This window comes from Rhipicephalus microplus, chromosome 3 (genome assembly GCF_043290135.1).
Source record: "Rhipicephalus microplus isolate Deutch F79 chromosome 3, USDA_Rmic, whole genome shotgun sequence".
Classification (NCBI taxonomy): domain Eukaryota; kingdom Metazoa; phylum Arthropoda; class Arachnida; order Ixodida; family Ixodidae; genus Rhipicephalus; species Rhipicephalus microplus.
Genome location: NC_134702.1, coordinates 32179366 through 32204876, shown reverse-complemented (window position 1 = coordinate 32204876; position 25511 = coordinate 32179366). Strand labels below are relative to the sequence as shown.

The window sequence follows — 25511 nt, the reverse complement described above, 5'->3', positions numbered from 1 at the left end:
GCAGGGTTTGTCTTTGGAAAGGGAGGGAAGGTTCGTTGCAGCGTCCCTCTCCTTATGTCAACGTATGGGACTGGCTTTGAGCCCCCCCCCCCTCCTGCCCCCCTTGCACACAGCTATGCTAATACGTATGTACATACCTTATTTCATGTTGTCATGCCTGCTTTATAATCCAAAATACACAGTCTTTTTTTACTTGGTACAGCTGTTTCCCAAGATCACTGATGTGCCTTCTTATAGCTGGCCATGTCTTGTTATTTCCTCGATAAGTGCGGCATATCTGTAGGACATATGCATCTGTGCAGCTTTGTTCACTTCTAGAGCAAATACTTTGTTAGTATTTAAGCAGCAGTAGCACCTTGAGTTTACAGGGAAGATATAGAAACAGGTCTTTCATCGTTAATGTTAATCGAATAATGTAGGCCACATTATTATTTTTTTTTACATGTACTAAGCACCAACTTGATAATGGGCATTTAATATTAGGTAACAAGTTGAACAAAAGGCATGGACTTTTCTACAGAAAAATTGCTAGAGGCAACTGTGGCGCTAGTTTCGATGGAAAACTTCCAGTGTGGTGGTTCAGTTGTAATATATATGATGGACAGGCAGGACAGCATACGTTTACGCATTTATATAAGCTTTGTTCTTCCAAGTTAAAATGTGCTTTGTGACTTAGCTGATTGATCGCCTTTAGTAAAATACTAATAAGCTATAAATGTAACAATTTGCAATGATTGCACTTGTGCATAGAGAGCTATTGTTTTACTTCATTTAAAAAACTGCAGTTGCTTAAAAATTTTGGATGTGTAAAGTGTAAAACTAAGCTAACTCCATACAAGCATCAGAAGCTTTACGTATGTAAGTTATTCAAATCCATGTACTAATCAACTCTGTGTAATTACTATGTGCTATGTACTAGACCAGTTAAATCTCGGTGATTTGTGCAGTGCCATAGTTCCCTTTAATATTTTTTTTTTGTGTGTGTGTGTGTGCAAAATTGTACAACTAAATAACTTGCAATTGTTGGGTGACATTTGCAATGCCCAAAGCAAAAAAAAACGAAGAAACCTGGACAGGATGGTTGTTGGAACACGTCATGCACATAAGCATGTCACTCAGTTCAAGCGAAAAATCAATCTGTTTCTCCTGGCTCAAAACCATTTACAGATATCATCAGGTGATTCAAGCATGTGCACTGCAGCCAGACATCGACCTGCTACCAGCACGCGACATGACTGAAATCGGCGAGCGTGGTTTCAACCTAAGTGGTGGGCAGCGTCAAAGGATCGCCCTAGCTCGGGCATTCTACTCACCAGCCAAAGCGGTTATCTTGGTGAGGCTTTCAGTGCCTAAGTGGACGCTACCGTAATGTGCGTATTCTTATTTTATGAGCACATTAATGACTTGCAAATTATATTGTGAGTTTATTATGTCAATCTTATACAACGCGTTATAAGGGATGTTGGGGGTGCTGTAGTGGAGGGCTCCAGAATAACTTTAACCACCTAGTTTTTTGTAACGTGTGCCCATAAATACAATACAGGGACATCTTCGCTTTTAACCGGCATTGAAAGGAAGGTAGCATTGCCAGGATTAAAATAGATGACCTTGCGCTCTGTATCACAATACCATAAGTGCTGAGTCACAGTGGCAGGCTTGGTATGTTCCTGTAAAATGTCTAGCAGTTTAGCTTAGTTCATTGGATTGAAGCACAGCTTTTAGGGGCGAAGCTCTTTAAGGCGTGGGTCTGTACATCCTCTGAGGTATGTAGTTGTAGTAGTAGGGTCGCCACCTCTAGTTTAGTTCTTGTGGTGTTCACTAAATGGTGGTACTTGTAGTTGATGAAAAGATGTGAGATGAGATAAAACTAGATAACGGTATTTGTATTTGATGATAAAAGATGCGAGATGTTATAATAGGAATGATGTCACATATGACGCGTGTCACTGATGGAAGGCAATCGTTCGGTTTAGTGCGGCAACGTATGCTAGGGGGAGTGTTGTAATAAAATTCGTTCACTGTTGGCGCATGCTCGGAGTTGCCGGGTGGACTAGGCTGCAGAGCGGCGAACGCTCGCTCGCAGACAGAATCCCTATGTGCAAGCCCACGAAACAGAAGCACGCCGGGAAGCTGTGCGATGCTGCTGCCAAGATCCTGCCGTACGAGAGCGGGAGGCCCAAGTGGCACGGCATACACACGCAGCCTTTCTCACGTCTTCAAATGATGATTGACTGGGCGAATTGCACGGAAAATTCACAATTTACCGATAATTTCCTCTGGAGCTTCACCCACTCATTATCATTCACCCCGTGTATATGCTGTGACTTTTTTTAATTTTTGATCAGTGTTGATGTACTTAGTGTGAATGCTTGTTTCTTTCTCCTAGGATGACCCACTGTCAGCACTTGATACTCATGTCGGCATGCACGTGTTTGAACAAGGCATCAGGAGTCTCCTGCTAAGGAGGCACCGGACTGTTGTCCTTGTTACTCACAAGCAGGACCTGCTAATTCATGCATCAAAGGTATTTATGCATCGTTGTCTCTTCTTTAACTGATATTGATGCAGGTAAGTACATTGCGGGTGCATTTTTGCCATTTGAGTTTTACAAAGAGCCTTGTCTGAAACACTTGCAAACTATAGAGATTATATCTCTGTCACTCACTAGTGTCTGTTCACTAGTGTTTGTTCACTAGTATTTGTTCACTGGTGTTTAATTCACTCAGCTGGTGCTATGTTAAATGTGTTGGAGTTAAAACAAGTCCCTTGATGTACACCTTGTTTACAGGTGATCATCTTGGAAGGAGGCAAGATCAGATGCCAAGGCAACCTGGCTGAGATTGAGAAGCTGGAACCAGACTTGGCAACCGTTCTGAGCTGCTCCACCAAGCGGGAGGTCCCATCTAGCCGAGACAACACGACCAAAGAGCGCCACAAGCTGATGCGCATGATCACTAAACAGTCCCTGTACCTGCCCAACTCTGGTTCTACACAGGTAAGCCTGCCCGGCTTTTGATTGCAGGAGAGTTAACAAGCGGGCTAGCTTACATGTACAGTAGACTCTCGTTAAATGGAACCTCAAGGGAGCGGGAAAATGTGTTCCATTTAACAGGAGTTTCGTTTACTGAGAGGTGAAATAGGTTGCAGCATTCGAGTTAATTTCTGGAGCCCTCCACTATGGCATCTCTCATAATCATATGGTGGTTTTGGGACGTTAAACCCCACAAATCAATCAATTCAAGTACGAAACCAATCATATACCCAAAATATACCCAACATGAATGCTTGTTGTACTTGTTGCACTTGTTGCGTCTTGCTTATTTGGGCCGTATGATGAAGCAGCTTTGATGAGTAAAATTTCATTTTACATGCTTTTTTGCAACAAACATAACAGGAAAAAGTCTTTCTGCTCAAGAAGTAATGAAGATAGAAGATAGTGCACATATCTGATCGCACATTCGACTGCATGTGGTTACGAGCCATTTTTCCAGGACACGAAGATTTTAGAAGGTTATCAGAGCTGTACTGCTTAATTAGCTTTCACAGCCTTTTTTTAAAAGAAATAATAACCCAATCGGTGTCAGCATGGTTTTGATAGGACTGAATTTTTCGGAATAACAATTCACACAGAGCACTCTTTGATCTGTAGTGTTACCATGTCATTTTTCCACGCGCTTTCACAATATTCCCCAACACAACAGAGTATATAATTCGTTGGACGTTTTTTACAGTAAACAGTTGTCGATTGCAACTGTCCGATTGTCTGCCTCGTTTTTGTGTCCGTCTTCTGTTGCATTAATTTCACTTTTTTTTTTATTCATAACAGGACCTGCGACAACAGCCACGCCCTGTCACACTAAGTCGACAGCTGTCCCACGACCCTTCGAGCCCGCTTCCCCTCCACGACCTGAGTAACGACGACACCAGTGCAGCGCCGCGCAGTAGCTGCACTCCGAGGCCCACATCGGTCGGCTTCCGTTTCAAGGCCAGCGTCTCGACAGACAGCATGCACTCGGCCTCCACTGGAGTCTCAAACTCTTCTTCGCTCGTCCGTAATCCATGGATGCGTAGCCCTCCGTCTCGCCTCAGCTCACGGGTCTCAAACACGGCAGAAAATTTCATCGAAGAAGAGGAAGAGTACGAGGAGAGTGAAGGAAAGAAAGAGGGGTTACTCGCCAACGGTACTGGCCAGTTAGGGGACGATGGTGCGTATAAATGCACATCTCTACTCTTCTTCTGTACTTATGATAACTAAACAGCGCAAGAAAGCTTGAACATGAGGAAGAGAGAGGCAGACGTGTATTGGAGTGTGTAACATTACTGTAAGGACTTGTGTAGTCTTAGCTAGGTGGTATACAAGTATGCCATTATGTGAATTTTATAGCACTAGTTATCAGCCCTAATGATATACTGAAAGTGCATCTGATTTAAAGATGAGAAAAGAGTTTCCATAAAATTTTAAAACATGTATGAGTTTCTCTATTACCTTTTGTAAGTTGGTTCATTTTTTTGTCACACAAAGCACAAAAACTTCAGATGTGGTTTGGAAAGTGAGAAAAAAGCTACATTTATGTAGACTTGCGATAAGTAGACTTGCGATAAGTTTAACCCCTTTATTTAAGAGGCATGCTCCGGGCAGCACTTCTTGTCTTTTATATGAGATGTCTTTTATAAGCAGGGTAGCACGTATGCATTTTCTTATCAGCCCTTATCTTACTGTAGGCACACTGCACCTCTTATACCCATTTGTCTCTTATATCAGTGTCTCATAAAGGGGTTCAACTAATCCAAGTTATGTTAAATTGTACTTTCGGTTAAGTCAAACAAAATTCATATTCTTGATTAGCCCGCTATTCATTCAATTTGTATTTGTATTCATTCAAATGTATTTGAAGGCAGCTTAATTGAAACTCCATCATTCAGTTAATTCGTACTTTTTGAGTGTCCATACCAGAAAATATCTACTAATTTTCCACTACCATTTGAAAGTTTGCGACCTTATATAGTCATACCAGTCGAAAAATGAAAATAAGTGCCTCAACCCTTCAACTCTTCCAGTAAAAAGGCTTTGCTAGTGACTGAATGTTCGAAATGAATCGCGGGCACGGTAGGTTGCGATGCTTCTCTACTTTCCAGCTTTATTTACTGTTTTGATGATTGAATCAGAAACCAATATAATGAACAGGCCTCAAAACACGTTTAAACATGATTGACTGCCTACACTCGTTGAAGCGGTTAAAACCATGTGGCATCTGTTGCAAAAACAATGTGCGCCGCATTGCACAGTCGCATGTCAACATACTGCGCCATAGCTGGAAAAATAAGCAAAAAAGAAACATCTCGGCAGATGTGAAAGTCATGGGCATGGCATTCAGCTATTTCTGACAGCAACAGAAAATTTTTAAAATGAACTCGCCGCACTTACTGGCAGAGAGAGCTTTGTGTTGAAAACACGTATACCAAAGAAACATGTCACAATTCGCAATTTTTAAAAAAATCTGGTCAGTAGAAAGTTACCAATAAACTTGTCGACCTTACGCCTCTGCTTTCTGTTTATATTGTGCAGTTAGGGTCTGAAAATTTTTAATTGGGGTTAAAATCAATGCCTAATGTCAATGTGTGCTGTCACCTTGCTCAGGGTCATATATATACGTGATGTAGTGACAAAAATACGGGCTTGCTAGAGACGACAAAGAAGACGTTTGTTGTGGCAGAGGCTCGTGCTGCTGCAGCTGCTGCTGAAACCGCTGGCTGCTGGCTCGCTGCTGTTCGGCCCATTAAGCGGTTGTATCACCCCGGCGTGGTGTCTAACAGTATTCTTACAGTGAGAACGTCTGGTAATTCAAACTTTTTGCTAATTCAAACAATATCCAGTGATCCCTTCGAGCTTGAGTGAACGAGAGTCGCCTTTATACATATTGTGGGAAGTGCAGTGAGTGTAGGAATTTGTAAGAACACTTCACCAATCTAATTCAATAAACATTTACTTTAATGTCTTTTTCACTGCTGTTGATTCTACTTTTTTTTTCTGTCAGGGATAACGGGGCCTCTTCTTGGTGGGCCCGACTCGCTCGCTCTCGCTGAAGAGGCCCAGTGGAAGGTGATTGAGGACGAGGACAGGGAACAGGGCAAAATACCATGCTCAGTGTACCTCGACTACATGAAGTCGTGCCGGCTACTGCTGGTGGCGTTGGTGTGCGTTCTGTTTGCGGCAAACCAAGGGGCCAGGTTGGGATCAGACTTCTGGCTCACTGGCTGGTCGGAAGCGTCCAGAGACATCAACGTCACCGTCCCAGCCAGCAAGGTTTGTCAGTGGATCGCAACTGACGATGCCTTATACAAATTCCGTGAGCATGTACTGGGGTGCACTGGTGCACCGTGTTGCCCATGCATCATTTCACCTGGTCGCACCAGATGAACAAATTTTCATTTCTAGCTGGAGTATTGAACCGGAAATCTAGCTGGAAAGATTTCAGTTATAGAGGTATAGTTTAGCTCGAAAGTATTTAGCTGGAACTGGCCAAATTTCAGCTGGAAACTGACAACGTTCCTGCTGCATATTCAGCCACTTCGAGCTGAATAACTGGAATGGAAGCACTGCTAGCTGGAAAGATTTATGGTTCAAAAATCTAGCTAGAAATGCAATTTTTGTTTATCTGGAGCCCAGTGCATATAGGCATGATTTGTTGAAGATAGGACAGTAAATAGCTCTACAAAAAAAAATTTATATTATGCATTCAGTTTGCAGCCTTGGCAATCGCATGCTGATGAAGTGTGGAGGAGTGCTTAAGTGCTTGTTGACTAAAATAATATATGTTACCCATGCCAAAAGAGATTTTCAGGTCAACCCATTGTGCATCCTAGGGATGTGAGACCCCATCACTTGTTAGTAATTCGTTCGCTTTAGTGGAATAAAAATTTCTCCCAAAAAGCTTCTGATGCATATTTCATCCATTAGTACCTTCTTTGAATTGAAACAGACAGTATCTTTTTTGCAAAGTCTGCTGATTTGACCAAGAACAAAATGTTGTTTCGAATTACCATTATACTTTTTAGAGCTTTCTGCTTTTTAAATTGTGCACATTTCTTGTTACTCACAAATTTCATTTTACATTTCCCAATAAATGAGAGATTACAAAAGTAATGACTTAAGTGTCACAGATTAGAAAGGCATAGTAGTTGAATTGTGCTTTCTGCATTTAGACCACATTCATGAAAAAGGATGTGATTGTACAAGAACAGCAACGAGGGGGATAAAATACAGCGGTAGGTTTAATGCCTTCCAGACACAAATCACGTACCAAAATTATAAAGAAGACATAAAATGCGGGTGAGCAAATATTGGTCATGTGCATTTTATATTTAGCACATGTAACCGCATGCATGTAAAAGTAAATATGCACCCTTTCCAACTCTCTTTGAGGATAAAAAATCCTCATTCGTATGTGTTTTCGTCCTGTTTCTTTGTTTGCATCTTAGAATTATAAACAACGTGCAGTTCAAGCCATGTGTATGAGGTGGTCCATCGTCAAGGAACACCAAATGAGTATATATATCATGACTGATTACATCTCATTTTTGATGTATAAGTCCTGGCAACATCATTTTAATCCATGAAATGAATATGCATATTTTCTTAGTGGAGTCGGTAAAAGGTAGTTAATTTCAACTTGTAGAGGGCTTTAACATTATTAAGCGGAGTGTAAATTAACAGGTTGGGTGCTTGATTGAACAGACATTGTGCAAGAAGAACCCAAAGAAGCCACGTGTGGACTTGTTATTGCGATTCAGTCACTACTGCATGTTTGTGGCAGGTAATTTTGTAAATTAAGTACATGTAGCTCTAACAGCAAACAGAATTATTTCATCAGTCAGTGATACGCGAAAAACAAGCACTGATATGCGTTCATGTGAGCAGCGAGCCTTAATGTATAAATTTATACTTAATGTGTAAATATATAAATATAAACCGTCTACCACTGCAACAGATGTTGCAGTGGTAGACGGTTTGTCTGATCATAAAATTGTAATTTTTACGTGTCAACTGGGTGGACGATTAGGGCATGATTCCGACAAAAAAACTGTAAAAGACTTCAGTAGGTCTAACGACGAAAGTGTTCTTGATTATTTAGATTTTGAACTCGACAACTTCGCCGATAACGATGTTAACTTACTATGGGACAAGTTTCAAACAATTTGCCATTTCTGCATCGATAACTTTATTCCCGTGAGAACGAAGAAGGTACGCCGCGCAAACCCGTGGATCAATCGCGATATCATTCATTTAGTACGCAAGATCAAAAGGTTGAAAAAACGTAAGGTAAACAATTCGTTATCCAGAACCCTGCGCCAAACACTAGTGGATAAAATTCGTGCGAGTAAGCAATTTTCATATTCCACCACCTTGCCTAATTTTATTAAAACTAATCCTTCAAAATTCTGGCGTCACATAAATGCGAGAGGGCGTGACGACATTAATAGCATAATAATAGGAAATCAAACTATAACCGATAAACAGCTGATTGCGAATGAATTTAAATGTTTCTTTCAATCCGTTTATTCTGATTCAGTGCCTTGTAATGATATTGGAGAGATACGTAATGCAACCGGACTAAACTCTGACTTTATCAGTTATGAAGGAATAGTTGCAATGTTACTTAATCTTAAATTGAAATCCTCTGTAGGCCCTGATAAGATTCCAAACATGTTTCTCTATCGGTATGCCGAATCCATAGCTAAATTTCTAGTTGTTATATTCCGTCTTTCTTTTTCTGAAGGTGTTGTCCCCGCCAAGTGGCGTATTGCACGTACAGTTCCTGTTTTTAAATCTGGCGATCGAGCCATCGTTACTAACTATCGCCCCATTTCGCTTCTCAATTCATGCAGCAAACTCATGGAGCATATTATTTCCAACTATCTGGTCGACTTTTTAAATTCCCGCAATATTTTAACACCCTTCCAGCATGGTTTCCGTAAGGGCCTATCTACTACCACTCAACTCGTTTCTATTGTGCATACCTTTTCTTCAGTTCTCGACAAGTCCGGCCAAGTTGACGCAGTATTCCTAGATCTAAGCAAAGCATTCGACAGGGTTTCACATTCAGGTCTTCTCTATAAACTTAATACACTTAATGTCCCGCATCTTCTAATAAAGTGGATTGCCTCATACCTTGAACATAGAAAACAATTTGTTGATGTCGGTGGTCACGTTTCAGATCTTGGATCAGTTAATTCCGGAGTGCCTCAGGGAAGTGTTCTGGGGCCTTTATTATTTCTGGTATATATAAACGACATAACCTCTTGTGTGCACGAAAGCGTTGCTATTCGTTTATTTGCGGACGACTGTCTTCTGTACAGAGCTGTTGAATCAACTAATGACCAAATTACCCTCAACGACAGCCTAAATTTAATATCTAATTGGTGCGACATTTGGGGAATGAAGCTTAACCAAACTAAAACGGTGTACATGCGCATAACTAATAAAAAATGTCCTCTTATGTTCAATTACTCTGTAAAGGGAGTCGAAATGTTTCAAACCAATAGCTTTAAATATCTCGGCTTAACATTTACAAATAATCTAACCTGGTCAATGCATATCGACAAAATCTGTGCATCAACTCGGCGTAAGCTCGGCCTCTTACGTCACAAACTAAAAAAATCCCCCTCCCATGTTAAACTTCTTGCATATAACACGCTAATCAGGCCTCGTCTTGAATACGCGTGTATTGTTTGGGACCCGTTCACTAAAAAAGACATTAACAAACTTGAACAAATTCAGAGGCTGGCTGTACGGTTCATATATAATCGTTACCGCCGACATGACTCGCCTACCTCTTTAATGCAAACAAACAACATCATGACCTTACAGAGCCGCCGTAAAATAACAAGACTAAAATTTCTTTATCAGCTTTGGAACCGTAAACTTGCACTCGACCCCGCTCCTTATCTAAACCTTTTGCCCCATAGACCCACTAGGAACTTTCACCCTTTTAAATTTAACTCGATTTTTGCACGCACAAACAAATTCAAACATTCCTTTTTCCCACGCACCATAAGTGATTGGAATGCCTTACCATCGGAAACCTTCTTATCAAATAATGTTCTTCAGTTGTTTAACCAGCTCGCAGAATAAATTTGTAACGGTGCCTTTATCCTGTGATTGGTTTCCCATATCTAGTTGTGTAAAATCTGTGCTACGCTACTGTTATGATCATTGCTGCCTTGCTTCGTTTTTTTTTTTCTGTTTTGGTTTTTACCTTCTTATGTGCCATATGTCTGAAATATGCACTGATTAGTCCTCTCCTGTTCTCTGGTGTTTTCTTCGATTGTTCATTGCTTATTTCTTCTTGCTCTCAATTTGTATTTCTTTTTTTTTTGTTTAAAATTGGTTTTCATCATTGATATACAAACAAACCACTCCTGCTTGGGCCGCCCTAGGCCTGCAGTATTGTATAAATAAAATAAAAAAAATATGATGCTACATATTTATGCTCTGAAACACGCTTATTTACATGACAGTGTTGACACAATTAAAATTAAAAGTAATCGGTAATTTGCATTTGCTTTCTTTTTTTCTGTCGCAACTCCATCAGCATCGTTTGCAGCTTGCCCAAGAGCTATAGTGCAGCGTCCCAATTCTCACCTGTTGAGAAATGCTGTTGTTTCGTTGTTTTGCATCTCTATAAGGTTGGTTTGGTTAGATTTTGCAACACATTATGGTCACCGTAGGCTGACTACTGCGAACAGCAATGAGAACTTGGGGCTCCCAGTTCGAATTACCTGTTGCGGATACCAACGTGTTTCGATTATCGGGAGTTTTCCCCATATAAATGCACAGAGCTGTGCCGGCACCAAGGCATCAGTTCAAATTAACAAATAGTTCAAGTTAAGCTTTTACTGTACGTTCAAAGCATGGCTTGTCATCCAGTTTGAATTATCTGTTATGTACGGATATCAACGTGTTTCAATTATCTGGAGTTCTGCCCCACATAAATGCACAGAGCTTTGCTGGTACCAAGGCATCAGTTCAAAGTTCAAGTTAACCAAGTTCTAATTAACGAACTTTTACTGTACATTCAAAGTATGTTGATTCAATTACTGCAACATGTCTTGTCTTTACGCGTATACTGTATGTGAGAAGTATATGCTCCTATTACTTTCAGTGCCGTTTGTCCACTTTGCCGGTTCAGTGCGAGTGCATAGAAGGTGTCTATTTTCGCGATGCCAGCCTCCGTTGTTATTACTTTAAGAATCGAATTGCCATTGCTTTGCTTTTCAAAATTCAGGATGAGCTGGCGTGGAGCTACCTGATGGGATACCTGGGTCTCTCTGTGTTCTGCATCGTTCTTTCTCTGGTGACAAACATATCTGCCCAGCTTGTGTCCTTGCGGTCGGTCAAGGTGTTCCACAACAACATGATTGACAACATTGTCCAGTGTCCCATGAGGTACAGCTATGTTCTGTGACCTGAAAAAAAAAATTTTTTATGACTGTTCTTGCGAGCTTTCTTGTTTAACTTTATTGAATCTCTGAATGTAGTGCACATTATCTGCAAAATTCCTGCTGTAAAAAAGCATTTCTGAAATTTTCTCTGAATTTGCTTCCAACAGTGGCCAAGTCATCAGAAAAAAACATGGATTATCTATAGCTAGATAGCTTTGTTTCTAAGCAACAGTGCATGATATATATGTGTTAGATACATCTAGTGATCTTTTTGTTTTATCACTTTGCTCTCCCATTAGTGGATGTTGTCCTGAAGCCATGTTTTTTTCTTAACATAGAATTGTGTTTTCAAAAGTATTTCTGCCAGTGCATACCATGTGTGTCTTGTATAGTTGTTTGAAGACATTATGTAAAAGAGCACAGGCATGGCTCTGTATCAAGACACATTACGTAAAAGAAGTGTAAACTTTCAAGTAATGTGTCTATGCACCTGAAGCTTGTCAAACAACAGCCTGAATACTTATTATGCTTTTGTTTTTCTGCTAACAAAAATTTATCATCAAGGCAATGTTGCTTATAGCAGATATGGGTTCTGGCTGTTGTAAATCTTTTATTGTTGTTGGTTGAAACATCTTCATGGCCTTATTTTAGTGCACATGACGATAGTTATAGCGCGAGAACAGAACAACGACAAAGAGACTAGAAGCACACTTCTTCTCCTTCTTGTCTCTTTGTCGTCGTTCTGTTCTCGCGCTATAACTATCATCATGTCATACCAACTAGCCCAAGCTGCCACACTTTTAGTGCACAATTTTAAAAACAAATTAACATCAGTGTTTTGGAATAACTTTTTAGTTGAGCTGTAATATTTCCATTCCATGTTATATCTTTGTGCAGATTTTTTGATTCCAATCCGATTGGAAGGATCATAAACAGATTCTCAAGTGATATGGGCGTCATTGACAAGGTGAGATGTTAATGAATTATTAAAAGATGGCACATTACCTTTCGTTCTCACGACGTGCTGCCTTTGTGAATTTGGACATTTTGATTTTTTTTTCATTTCATTATTCTCTCATCATTTTTTCAGATTTGGCTAGAACACGTTCATTAAATCACCCAGCGAGTGCTGATATTGCGGCAAGCTTGTCTGCAGATTAAAAAGATAGGCCTGCTTTAAATGCAGGGTACTTTTTCAACTAAACTGAAAGAATGTTGTTGGTGATCAGTTGAATCACTAAAAAAGTCCGCTTTAACTTAGACACATTGATTATAATGAGGCGATCCAGCTTACTATGGGCCTTGTGCTTTGTCACTTCGTTTTTACCTTGTCTGTCTTCCTCTGTGCAGAATCGCAGGCTAGGGCAAACAATCTCAGGTTGACCTCTCTGCTTTCTAGAAAAGTCATCTTTCTCTCTCTCTTTTGTACAAATACATTCCTCACAATTTTCGTTGCTTAGCTGTGCTTTTATATGTTCATTTTGCAGAAACTTCCCGTGACAATACCTGTCCTGTTAAGGTTCTTGATGCTCTGCCTCTCAGCTATACTGGTTGACGTCTGTGTGACGCCATACTTCTCAATAGTGGTGGTGTTGGTCGTAGCTGTCTACTACTACATTCAATCCTTCTTCCGGCACTCTTCAAGGTGAGCTCGTTCTCACAAATGGCTAGGATATATCTCAATCCTGTGGCATACACGTAATTGCAAAAAGAAATTGTGTTTAAAATAAGCAGGACTAGGCTGCATAAATTAAGCATGGGGCATCCTGCCTTTAAAAGACTGGTTGGCATTGTATTTCGTAAAGCATCCCTACATTTGTAAATTTTGCAGTTCTACAGCTTATTAGACCAAGGGTCACTACTTCAGTAGAGTAATAACAGCTTTGTTATAATTTCGAATAGCACTTCACTTTTAATACATATCATTTTCATTAATGGTTGCTTTTCATTCGTTGTCTGGCATTATTTTTATTGCGATAGAAAATATATGGACACTCTCGGCTGAATTTTGTCACCGGCATCGGCATGGGCGTCGATGTCTTGCATTGTATATGTATACATATCTATATATATCAAAATGCAAGAAAGCAAAAAAACCCAGAAAGTACTCTGGCGCGCTGAAACGAACGTGGAACCTCTGCGTTGTGAAAGCGAGGTGTTAACCACTGAGCCACTCCAGAGCACGTTCTTCACCGTTCAAACGGCAAGCTATTTATATTTACCACTGCTCACGAACATCTCAAGGGAATTGTGTTTTAAGCATTACCAGGAAGATGGCGCAATGAGCACGCATTACCACATCGCGTGGCAGTGCGCGCTCTAATCTCGCGCACATACTTTTCCCGCTTATAAAAGGAGAGCAACTCTCCCTGGCGCTCCCTTATCTCTCAGTGGGGAGAAGGGGAGGATTGTACGACTTGGTTGGCCTCGGGCATTACCTGGAACGATTCTGCTGTAGTTACTGGGCACAGAAAAGTCACTGCAATCATTGCAGTCTCGAGATCTGTTTGCGAAAAGCGCATGCTTGTCAGACACAGTGAAGTAACAACTGAGACGCTTATTCACGTGCATTCGTACCTGTGAGTACGTTTTGTACGCCATGTGTGCGTGAGAAACACGGGGCAAGTCTCGATCTGCTTTCCAATCTGCGCGTGAACTTTCAATTTGTTTCTATCGCGTTCATTGCTTCGCCTTTGCGGCAAAGCTAGGATTTTTTTCTCAGAAACATGCCTTGCGCTCTCAACAACCTCAAGCAGCCCTCTGTGAATAATTTCAATTCTAGTGTTCTCGTGTAATACTAGAAACAGTGCCGTAAATTAGGTTGCCTAAGTACTCACTGTTGAATTACCAGCAGAAAACCAGTTTTTTACGTGCATTAACTTTAATCCATTGACTGAGGTACGTTCTGAATCACATACACAACAGAGGAAAATAAGGCAACACAGGTGTGAGAATTTTTATTTTCTGGGGTCATAAAGTATAGTAAAGTAGTAGTAGAAGTTTCTCGGCGTGACATTATGCATTTGTCAAAGCACTTTCATCTTGTTACACATTTAATCTTTCTATTTCAGACTGGTCTCTTCATTGGAAGTATAATTTAATTTCTTCTATCCCTTGATCTTTTCTTCTTTCAAACCACAGAGAGCTACAGCGCCTTGACAGTATTACAAAGAGCCCTGTTTTCTCACACTTCTCCGAAACTCTGTCCGGGCTGAGTACAATAAGAGCATACAGGTGAGCCTAGAGTAATGACTGTAGTGAAAGTGTGCGCTTACACTTATGTGCATTTTGTACGTTTACGTTGCTCGGAGTTCGCAAGTTTTTCTCGTGGTTATTTCTTGCAGGGAAGAGGGTAGGTTTGTAGAAAGGATGAATGAACACATCAATGACAACAATTTGGCCTTCATCATGGTCAACTGCGCCAACTGCTGGCTTGGGGTATCACTGGTGAGTTTTAGCTATATGCATGTTGTAGTATGTTTGTTCCTGTGTAGAATCTGATGAGGTTGGTTGCAGAGATTTCATCGCATAGTTAGAAGCAAATGTTGTTGCAGTACTACTAGCTAATCATTCTATGCAGGCGTTATTGCTGCTAAAGAAATGTACTATTACACTGACAAATTATGTACAGTAGTCTCAGATTGAAACGCGACGTCAAATTTTTAGTGCGTATATGTGATATGCACTCTTGCTCGGGAGAAACACGTCACGTCACGACGAATCAGCTCTTTAATAGTAATGTTGCCTCTGATCAATGCATTCGAGCCTGGTGTACGTCGAAATGACCTGTATTGAAGACAGTGGAAGTGAAAGTATGTGCATTACTTAGCCATAAATTGTCACATTCCACTCTGAGATTACTGTACACTTATGTCTGCTATTTCTTTTGATTACTGTTTCACTCAGCGCTGCCTTGTGGACAATGTTTTGGCTGCAATCATGTCTCGTAGCAAAAATGAAATAGACCAAGAACTCGTATTTTTGAAGCGTATGCCTGCATAATTGGCTGCTATGTGTCTTGTACAGAGGTTGCATAGAGACTTAAAGATTGTGTTTTTGAAGTGTAAATTTAGAGGCGGCTTATCTACACAGGACAGAAACCTGTGAAATTTTGTTTTGTTTGTAACATACATACGCATATACTTCTCTCCCTCCGTCTCATTTTTGCTGTGTTTTCATATGTATCCTTGCATTGTCTCTATTTCAAGGACTATCTTGGCGGCGTAATCCTCTTCTTAGCAACTATTTCCTCCCTCACTGCGGCCATTATGGGAACAACCAGTACATCCTTCGTGGGCATTGCCATGACGTACACATTGCTTGTAAGCAGGCACTTCCGTCACTTGTTAGATAAACACAGCGAAGTTGTGGCATTCTCACTCTATAAATGTGCCCTCCTTATTATAGTAGATTTTTCTGGAAGTGCAGTATGCTCTCTTCAAGTGTGCATCATGATAGAACGTCAGACAATATTCAGCTCTTTATGTTACTGCAGCTCTGCATTGCATAAACTGTACATGCTCCTGTCATTAATTCACGCACTGGAGGGTTGTACTCTGCATTGTTAGGCATGATGAACTTGAACTGCTACGGATAACTAAACTTCTTTCTGTGCCTCCTGGATAAAGAAAAGCTTGCATTTTTTGCTCGCTTGATTTCTGCATGAGGCCCATCGTTATGACTTTTGTGTGATTGTTTCATTAGCCATAAAAAATTGCATTTTTGTTGCGTGCCTTCCAGGTGCCTATCTATTTAAATTGGCTCGTGAGGCAAGTCTCTAATGTGGAGATGTACATGAGCTCTGTTGAGCGTGTCAACAAATACTGCCATTTGCCCATTGAGCAAGTGCCCTCACCCGTTGAAGGTAAGTATTCGTTTCCTCATTTTACGATTTCAGTGTATGGCGAGTACCTAGTACATACGCGTATGTAGGGCTATATTGTCAAAACATGCGTAAAGGCGGGGAAAGTTAAGTTGATTGCATCCGATCAGTACATGTTGTCATGAATAAGCAAATTCATGAATCATGCACCACTGAACCTTTTATGCAACATTCTTTCAGTCAGGATTGTGCAAAGGGCAATCAAAAGTGAAAAGTATCAAATCAATTTTTATGGTGCATTGGCATGGCTTGTACCTTTTTTTAAACTTGAAGTAGCTGTTGACCATACTATTCGAACATGGGCATGCCAGTGGCAATGATAGTGAAGACACATGAGAAAAGCACGGTGTCTCTGTACTCATTCATTAGCAAGGCTAGAAACATGCAACATATGCATTATTTCTTTCTTTATGCTTACTAGCTCTAATACTAGCCAACAAAAAGTTGAGGTAATGTGGTATTCTTTGCTTTTCAGCGACTGCTAGGCTGTTTTCTGTTAACCAGAGCTAGAGGAACTGATTGGCATTTTAGTTTTTATTGATCAGCTGTGTGCCAACCACAATGCCTACTTATGTTGGGGTCAATTGCAAATTGTAAATGTTGAACATTGTTTAGATGTAATGATCGGTTGCTTCGCAAGGCTTGTTGGTAGCTCAGGAATGTTCACTGACCAGGAACTGTGTATTCTCTTTTGCAGTGCCCCTTGACTGGCCTAGCAAAGGGGAGGTGCGATTCGAAAAAGTCACGATGACTTACGAGGCAGGCCTCGACCCTATTCTGCGTAACGTCTCAGTCACTTTTGCACCCGGTGAAAAGGTGAGACCTCAGCAAAGCTTCTCTAGGACCGCTTTTATTTTTTAATGCACTCCTGAAACCGTGGAGTAACTGTCACAATACTTAGAGTTGGCTTCCCACTAAATTTCAGCTTGGTTATCTAAACAGTGACACCATCCAGACATACGTCACAGCTTAGCGAGACACATTTTAATGGCGGAGTAGTGGGACACATGATACCATTTCCAAAAATGCAGCATAGCCCAGACTCGACTCCAGTGAGTTGTGCAGAGAGTGATTACTCCTATAAACAAACACAAGCCGTCATCTCCGAGGACTCTCAATGATGGGCACGAGCCACGATTGTCTACACAGGATGAGCGAAGCAGTACTAAGCTCGCGAATAACTACCCCTCTGATCAACTTTCTCACTCTCCATCTGTCGTCTTTTGTTTCTTTTGACTAGAGACTTAGATGGTCACCTTTCGCGCATGGAATAATCGCAGGAAATAAGCTGCCCACTATGAGTGCCCACTATAGGCACCTGCTGCCCACTATAGACACTGATCGCTGTAGGGAAGACAATTAAATGCACAGTTGTAAACATTCTGGTAGCAGTTCAGCCAACAATAAGGAAGGCAGCTATCTCCGTCTGCGAACTCTTGCTATATTCGTGACATTTTAATGCAGAAATTGGTCTGAGGTGATAAACTCTTCGGATTTTTGAGATAGCTTGAAGTGGTTCAAATAGAATTTGAGCCACATAATGCAATCGTGTAGATTATCGTTTTCTTTGAGCATGTCCTTTTGTGTGATTGCTTACCTTTATTGGCATTGTTTACAAAAGCTGCGGCGCAAAAGTCATGGTCTGAAAAATGTAGTATGTACTATGAGGAAGAGTCGGTGACTGCGCTCACAGTACTTATATTAGCAGACACGAACTCATATTACACACATCTTTCTTCAAGGTTGGCATTTGTGGACGAACAGGCAGTGGCAAATCATCACTAGTTATGGGCCTTTTCAAGATGGTCCCCGTCTGTGAAGGGAAAATTTTTGTGGATGACATAGACATCTCTCTGGTACCTTGCGATGTGCTGCGCTCTCGCCTTGCCATTATACCCCAGGAACCAATTCTCTTTTCTGGAACAATCAGGTACGTTGGTTGGTGTTCTTGCATATGAAATCAGTACTCATACTCGTAGATTGTGTAAGCAAGGGAATTAATGTTTAGGTACACATTCTACACACCTTATCTTTCAAGATGAAAGTACCGTAAATGTGCTAAAAGTGCTGTTTAGTGCTTGTGTTGCCTGTGTCTTGATTTATTTAAGTTCTTTTTGGGTTGCAAAAGATAAGCAGTTGTGTTTAAAAAAATGTGTGGAGGAAACTTTGCGCAGCTGTCATCATTGTCAGGCATTTATTGTTGTTTTTAGAAAACACGGAAAGAAATTAATGACTCAACTTAGTCGTTTCAACTACCAAGTATCCTAACCTCTATAAAGCCACTATAAATCTTGTTTGAAGCAACAACAAAGTTTGTTTCTTTCGTAGTATTGAAGTGCCATTTGCAAAGTGTAATTGAGAAGCTATTGCTCTTTATTTTTCTCTTTCTCCACCCCCCTTTTTTCTCTCTTTCTCTTCTCTTTCTCTGTGCATTCTTCCTCTTCCACTTCTTCTGTCGACTGGAAGCAGTGCCCTCTGATCGTAAGCATTTCAGAAATTCACATGCTACTTTTATGTTTGTAATTAAAGTGACGCTTTTATATAACGCAGGCTATGCAATGCCTAGAGCGTTGCAGAGCCCCTATCAAGTAATTTTCTGTTTTGGTGTTAAAATATATATGATCTATTCAGGCCACACTTTTCTGATGTGAACCTTCCTTGTTTTTGTTTCTTACCCTTTTTTTTTGCATTCCTGTGATAATGACTATTAAGTAGGTTTCAAAGCAAACCAATGCTATTAAGGGAAGATGCGAATAGAAAAATGGAAGTTTTTTCAGAAATTACATATTTTTCGTTTTTATTTGCTTTTGCAAGTTTAGTTTTTTTACATTCACCAAAAAAATGAAGATTGTAATTAAACTTGAAGTATGTTAAAATCACTTTTAAAAAGCACAAGGTGGCTACTAAAAATTAAGAAGCTCATTGTGTAAAGTCACCTGGAAATGATTACCTGGCTGCTTGCCATTGCATTTTGCATGAGGAGTTCACTAAAGCTGCACGCTCAAAATGACTATGATTGCCAAGCTATTATGTGGAAGAAATCATCTTAAAAAACATACCTTTCCTGCATAGATTAACTTTCACTTATATCTTTAAAATGTGTTTTTCTCAAGATCGTGAAAGGTGCAAGTATCTCCTTTAAAACTTGGTATCACCTGTATAATTATAACAAACCTAAAGTAAGCAGTTAATATTGGCTGATGATTCTAAGAATTCTCACATTATAACTTTATTTGTTCATTAAAATTGCTTTATAAGCACTTTCTTGATACTTATTTGCATTCTACAGTAGATGTTGAGCAATATGAGCCATTAGTGTCTCAGAACATCAAAAGTTTAGTGGTATGAAAAGTTTGGCCAATAAAAGTACACCTAATACATTGGTACAAAACAAAAACCGTGCAACTTACTAAAAAACTAATTACATATTTCAAATCAGCATAAAAGCCTATATATACATCAAAAATTTCATTCTCTCAGGCTGCATGGTACAGCAACTTTTTTTTTTTTTTGAAATCGCATCTTTCCTTAAGATGAAAATTTGCTTAATTTCCAACAAATGGGCAGCTGAATGACAGTCCACTGAATCATTAGAAGAAATACACATTTTGAAATCTGTACAGTTTTTTTATATACTGTATGTTACTGTTATGTCTCTTTGAATGTATATCATGTCCTAGGCAAAACTTAGACCCCAAGAGGGTTCACACAGATGAAGAGCTTTGGAACGTACTGGAAAAAGCTCATCTGAAGGAAATCGTTGCTCTGTATGGTGGTCTGGGTAAGTTCTCTAATTTCTTTGTTTTCTTCGTGTCCTCACATTTTGTGTTTTCCCACCAGATGGCGAAGTTCATGAAGAAGGGTCAAACTTCAGTATTGGCCAAAAACAGGTTAGTAACCAACAAGGCATGCAGCTCTGCTGTGTGTGTGTGTGTGTGTTGGGGGGGGTGCGCGTGCGCGCTACTCACCAGTCGCAGTTATTAACATAGAGTTGCGTAATAGCTGAACCTGTTTCGTTAACATGCCCTAAGACTACCACACAACTAGGCCCTTTCCCTGAGATGCAATGCTCCCTTCTGTATTAGCTAATGGTGTCACTGTATGCACAGAAATCTTTCAATATCATTGTGCCATCTCCGCTATTCTGTACGATCCACAACAGTGCATTTTGATTTCTTTCATGCTTATTCTGTAAGTGTAATAAATCACGGTAATAATTTTTAGTCCTAAATATTTTATAGTGCCCTCAAGTGTACTTTGATCGTTAATCTCGTCTAGGATAATTGTTTGCCTACATTTATTCTACAGTCTATCCAACCACCTTTCCTGTCTGTTCACATTGTACACATCATTTGTTTTTCAAGTGAAGATTGTTAAGGCTCGGACATTTTAGTTACAAAGATGCACACGAAAAAAACCCAGCACCGGCGATTGTACAGGGAGGCAGCCCTCGAAGGTGCCCAAGTCATGCTCACATGTGCCATTTTCCAATAATTGATGATCTCTCTTTTGTGAGATTGGCAGTAATCAATCGTTTCTGATATGGAAATCTGACCTTTTATCAAGGTCACTTGTAATTCCACATTGCCAGATTTCAGAGCTTTTGCCGGGATATAGATTCATTGTTGTCTTTGTTGCAAGTAGCAATTGAAGTGTTGCACTGCTAAGCACGTGAATGAAGATCGAATACCCGTAATGAAAGAAGGAAAACGTTAAGAGGGACTATTGTGGATGCAATTGAAAAAAAGAAAGAAAGAAAGAAGTGATAAGTCAGACACGCACATGCCATGCCAAGTTTTGCTAGCCTCCATTTTCACGATAGAGCAAGAGGCCCCGAATTTTTCCATCCCCAACTCAGCAATCATTTGCTTCTTTCCAAGCTCCCTCATAGCTTGTTTTGTTGAGTTTTAGTATGTGCACAGTACCTAACAAAGTTTCGTGTGTGTGTATTCAAGTGGCTGTGAAGTTATATTCTGTAACCATTTCCGTCATGTCTTTATTTGTTCGTCAGCTGTTTTGCTTTGCCCGAGCTCTGCTGCAGCCCTCGAAGGTTCTCATCCTGGACGAGGCAACCTCGTCCTTAGACGTCAAGTTGGACAACCTTATACAGGAGACTGTACTCAATGAGTGGGCCAACTCAACTGTACTGGCCATAGCTGTAAGTACCTGGTTGCAAGCACTTCAAACTATTGTTCCACAAATGTACCTTTAGCAGTACTGCACATTATTGAAGCGAAGCCTTCTTTTTTTCACAAATATTAGTAGCTTTTTGCATTTTGTCATTGTTTGTGAATAATCTAGTAAGAAACCTAACAGGGCATCACATTATTGTTCATCCTGCATGGTGCATAAGCATTGTTTAGCATTAGACAGAATTGCATAGCATAACATGTACTAAATCTGAACTAGGTGTCACTATTTTTCTAGTAAATATGTATTATAACATGGCTTCACTTGAATCATTGACTTTTATTTTTTTTATGACATGTTCTGACTATATTTTTTCAATCTATATTGTGTTCTAATGTGATAATGTCACAATATTAGCCTTTAAGTTCAAATTCATCATGGCTTCTCGGCAAGCAGCTATGGCTATTTCTGGCAGGGTAGCACATACGACACATTGCTACCACTCAACGTTGTCATTCAAGTGCATTTCATTTAAGACGGTGAAGTGTCTGAAATATTTTAGTCCTTCAGTATTGAAATGTTTGTGTGATTATGCAACTGTGTGCACAACTTATGACCATGCTGTACTCACTCATCTGCTACAGTTTGTGTTAACACACAGATATTGATAGTGTTTTCTGCTTTTTACCATTGTAGCATCGCGTGACCGGTTTGCTGAACTTCGACAAGATCGTCGTTCTCGAAGCTGGTCACATTGTCGAGTCTGGCTCACCGGCGGAGCTGAAGCAGAAGAGAGGAAGCATATTTATGTCTCTCCTGAAGGAAGCTGAGCAGTAGCAGCGTAGAGAAATGATGTGCCATCTCCAAAGCTCGGACAGGAGCATCTCTGAACAGGGCCACATACACACTACACTGTTGAGCAAACACGCACAGATTCAATTTTATCTAAAACAGCACGCCACGCGAGGCACTTTAACTCTACCATCTGCTGTACGTTCCAACTGCACCCTCATTGTTTTGGGAAAATACCTAGTAGAGATACTTCCAAAAGCTTATGACCGAATGGCTTACTGCGGCTGGCAGTGCTTGCTCTAATGTTATATTCAAGCACTGTATCTGTAAGGCACTGTCTGAACTACCTCATGAAAATTGCTCCGACATATTTCAGCCTTTTGTCAGCATGTCTTTTTAGCTGTTCCTTAATGATAATCAATAGATAATGAATCCAAAGAAGGTACAGGAGATGTTATTTGTACTCTTTTAGCTGTGTTTTAGAAATTATGATATAGTAAGTGTGAAGAAATTAAAGCGGCTGAAAAGACAACATGCCGCCAGTTGAGACCGAGCCCGCAACCTTCAAATGACGCTTCCGGTGCTCAACCGATCGAGCTACGGCAGCAGTTGCTTTTCCGTCTTGCCTGTCTGGTATTTTCATGCATGCAAACCTCGGTCTGGTATAGTTGGTGCTGCTTGTGGTTGTGACAGCAAGTGTGGAACATTCTTATTTGCCAGTGGACATCACGTAATCCATTTAGAAGCTGGTACCTGACCAATAAGCCCACGCATACTAGAAGGAATCAAGTCTGCCGTAACGAGACCCCCGGAACGAGTGGGGTTTTAAGAGCTCACTTTTCTTTACAATACACAACGTTAGTAACAACAAGTAACACAACCACAATCGCCAGCTAAGGTGCACTTGGCTGTAGTTGTTCTGCAAAAGTTATGTCTTATTGTCCGTGTTTTAGCCACGATAGTAGCGAGGTTGTAATCCCAGCTAAAATTTCTTGATTAGTGTTGTTGTTCGGAGCGGACAATTTTTTATGTGCATTTCTGCAAATACTGACTGCAGGATTTTAATTTTGACCAAATTGTGTTTTGTATTGTCACATACACTCAAACCTCGATATAACGAATCTGGATATAACGAAAATCGTTTATTACAAAGTAAATGAAAGATAGTCTCGCTATAGATTTAGTGTTAGGAATAAACCTTTATAACGAGTTTTCAGATATAACAAACTTGTTTTCTTGTAAGATTCAAGTTTGTTATAATGATGTCCGAGTGTACAGTTGAGCCCCCTTCAGAAGAGACATGCTCCGGGCAGCAATTCTTGTCTCTTATTAGCAGGGTACCTCGTATGCATATTATTATCAACCCATATTTTACCGTTAGCACACTGGTCTCTCTTATACCCATTGTCTGTAATAGCAGTGTCTCTTATAAATGGGTTCGACGTATATGTCTGATTAAGCCTTATGCTCGTTATAAACATCTTTCTTGGTAACACCGGTAGCCATCGTGCAAATGCTACATCTGTTGTAGTTTCCCTGTTGAAGCACTGAGTTATATGTGCCAAGCACGCTGTGTAACAGCCCTATTCCATACCAGTGCGGGTTCTTTTAACAAGTGTTTATTAAGCATATTTGGTTCCGACTGCCTAAGTGCCATTTGCTTATGTAAGTATGTAATGTGCCATTAACTTACGTACAGCACTTGTTACACTCTCTTCTTGCATCAGCCGAAGGGTTCACCATTTTTCTCTGTCATTGCCCCTTGCCATCGTCCCTATTACTGAGCAGCTTTTAGGATTATTTATTGTTTTTTATGTTGTGTCTTTACTTTTTTACTGTTCTGTGCTGAAGTTCAAAAAAATGGTCATTGCATAGAAGGAGATATTTATTTTACGGACGGAATACTCTATTTTTGCCAATGTCACTTCAACACATGTTCTTGAAGAAGTTATTTAATAAAGATATTTATCAAGTATGCCTTGGACATTTTTCAAGTGATATTTTATAGCGAAAATAAATTTAAGTATGCATGCATACTTTTTGTATGACTATATGTAGGAGCTCACACTACTCTGAAATTCTGTGACCAATGGGAAAAATAAGATGTTTAATGAAAGAAAGAAGGACAGGTTGGCCTGCAAAGCCTGCTACTCTCACAAGTTTCTATTTATTTCACTCTTTTTTTTTTTAACATAACATTTAAACATTCACTTTTTGTTTCAAATTCTATTCAATTTTTTTTTTGTTTCAATGTCTAAGCAGCCCTCCAACTATCATCAGGATAAATAAATCATGAACAATGAATTATTAGGTAGAAGAAGCATTCTGTAAAAGTAAATCTTGCAATTATACAGGCCTCATATTGTAGCAGCTATGCAGTGTGCACAGTTAACCATGTTTCTAATGGTAAGGGCTTATTTATGCCAAAGGACTGCTTGCAAGCATGGACGCAAGAGGTAGGTCAAAACAATTCAAATGCACTTTGTTTTGTCTGGATTTCTCTTTTGGGCACTGGTCAGCATGCTCAGGACTTATTCACGTCAGCGATTTCCGGAGAATGCACAACCAACTTGGTTTCTCTGTTCAAAAGCTTTTCACGGCCACTCGGGGCAACAGGCAGATCATACTTATCAGGTCTTCTCACCATTTTATATATAATTTGAAAAACGAAAACAAAACAATAAGTCAGTGGTATTGAAGCGACCAGCACTCAGATTGCAGGCCGTTCTTCCGGCACAACATTCACTTCAAGGGATAATCGTCACATGCAGTTGACACAGAGTAAATTGAACTTTACAAAAGGTTGCCTATGCAATGTGCCATAAAAGTTCTACTTTGTTTGGTAGATTGTATGACATGTTGTCCACGATATGTTGCCCAGCCCTGCCCGTTGAATTCTGATGTGGGGAACGTTCAGTGGGGGATCTGGAAAGGGGCGGTAGGGGCGATCCCCCTCCCAAAGCCTGTATCAGCCCCCCCGTCCCTCTCATTAGTTGGGGTCGTCCATCTCTTATCACCAATTAGAAGAAATCAATGGGACCACGGGGAGCATTCATTTCCAGTATTTATGCTATGACTGGGTTTTCATGCTAGTAAGAAAAAAAAAAAAAAAAGGCCCGGACAATGAGCTTGCTGCTTTTCGAAATCTCTTTTCAATCAGTTCATTTTAAACAATTAATACACTGTCAATCCACCACATTTGCCTCGAGCCCCACCAACAATCAATCAATCAATCAATCAATCAATCAATCAAACGTTAGTTGCT

At 40.2% G+C, this 25511-nt stretch overlaps 1 protein-coding gene across 3 annotated transcripts in view; it reads left to right on the top strand.

The window, feature by feature from the left end:
• The window catches only part of LOC119176927 (ATP-binding cassette sub-family C member 9-like), a 42037-nt gene extending 18911 nt beyond the window's left edge, over nt 1-23126 (top strand). For 2 of the 3 annotated variants that reach the window (XM_037428269.2, XM_075889196.1), the window contains exons 15-32: nt 1168-1333; nt 2387-2524; nt 2789-2995; nt 3827-4205; nt 6036-6304; nt 11286-11446; nt 12340-12409; nt 12930-13087; nt 14584-14676; nt 14787-14889; nt 15651-15764; nt 16183-16306; nt 17022-17140; nt 18067-18254; nt 20005-20105; nt 20165-20214; nt 21336-21482; nt 22151-23126. In XM_037428269.2, coding sequence (XP_037284166.2) covers nt 1168-1333; nt 2387-2524; nt 2789-2995; nt 3827-4205; nt 6036-6304; nt 11286-11446; nt 12340-12409; nt 12930-13087; nt 14584-14676; nt 14787-14889; nt 15651-15764; nt 16183-16306; nt 17022-17140; nt 18067-18254; nt 20005-20105; nt 20165-20214; nt 21336-21482; nt 22151-22291 — 2728 coding nt within the window. In that variant the 3' untranslated portion in view covers nt 22292-23126. Of the gene's footprint in view, nt 1-1167; nt 1334-2386; nt 2525-2788; nt 2996-3826; nt 4206-6035; nt 6305-11285; nt 11447-12339; nt 12410-12929; nt 13088-14583; nt 14677-14786; nt 14890-15650; nt 15765-16182; nt 16307-17021; nt 17141-18066; nt 18255-18793; nt 18806-20004; nt 20106-20164; nt 20215-21335; nt 21483-22150 lie in introns of those variants that run through there. The other variant, XM_075889197.1, reaches the window with a different exon arrangement.
• The last annotated feature ends 2385 nt before the right edge of the window (nt 23127-25511 follow it).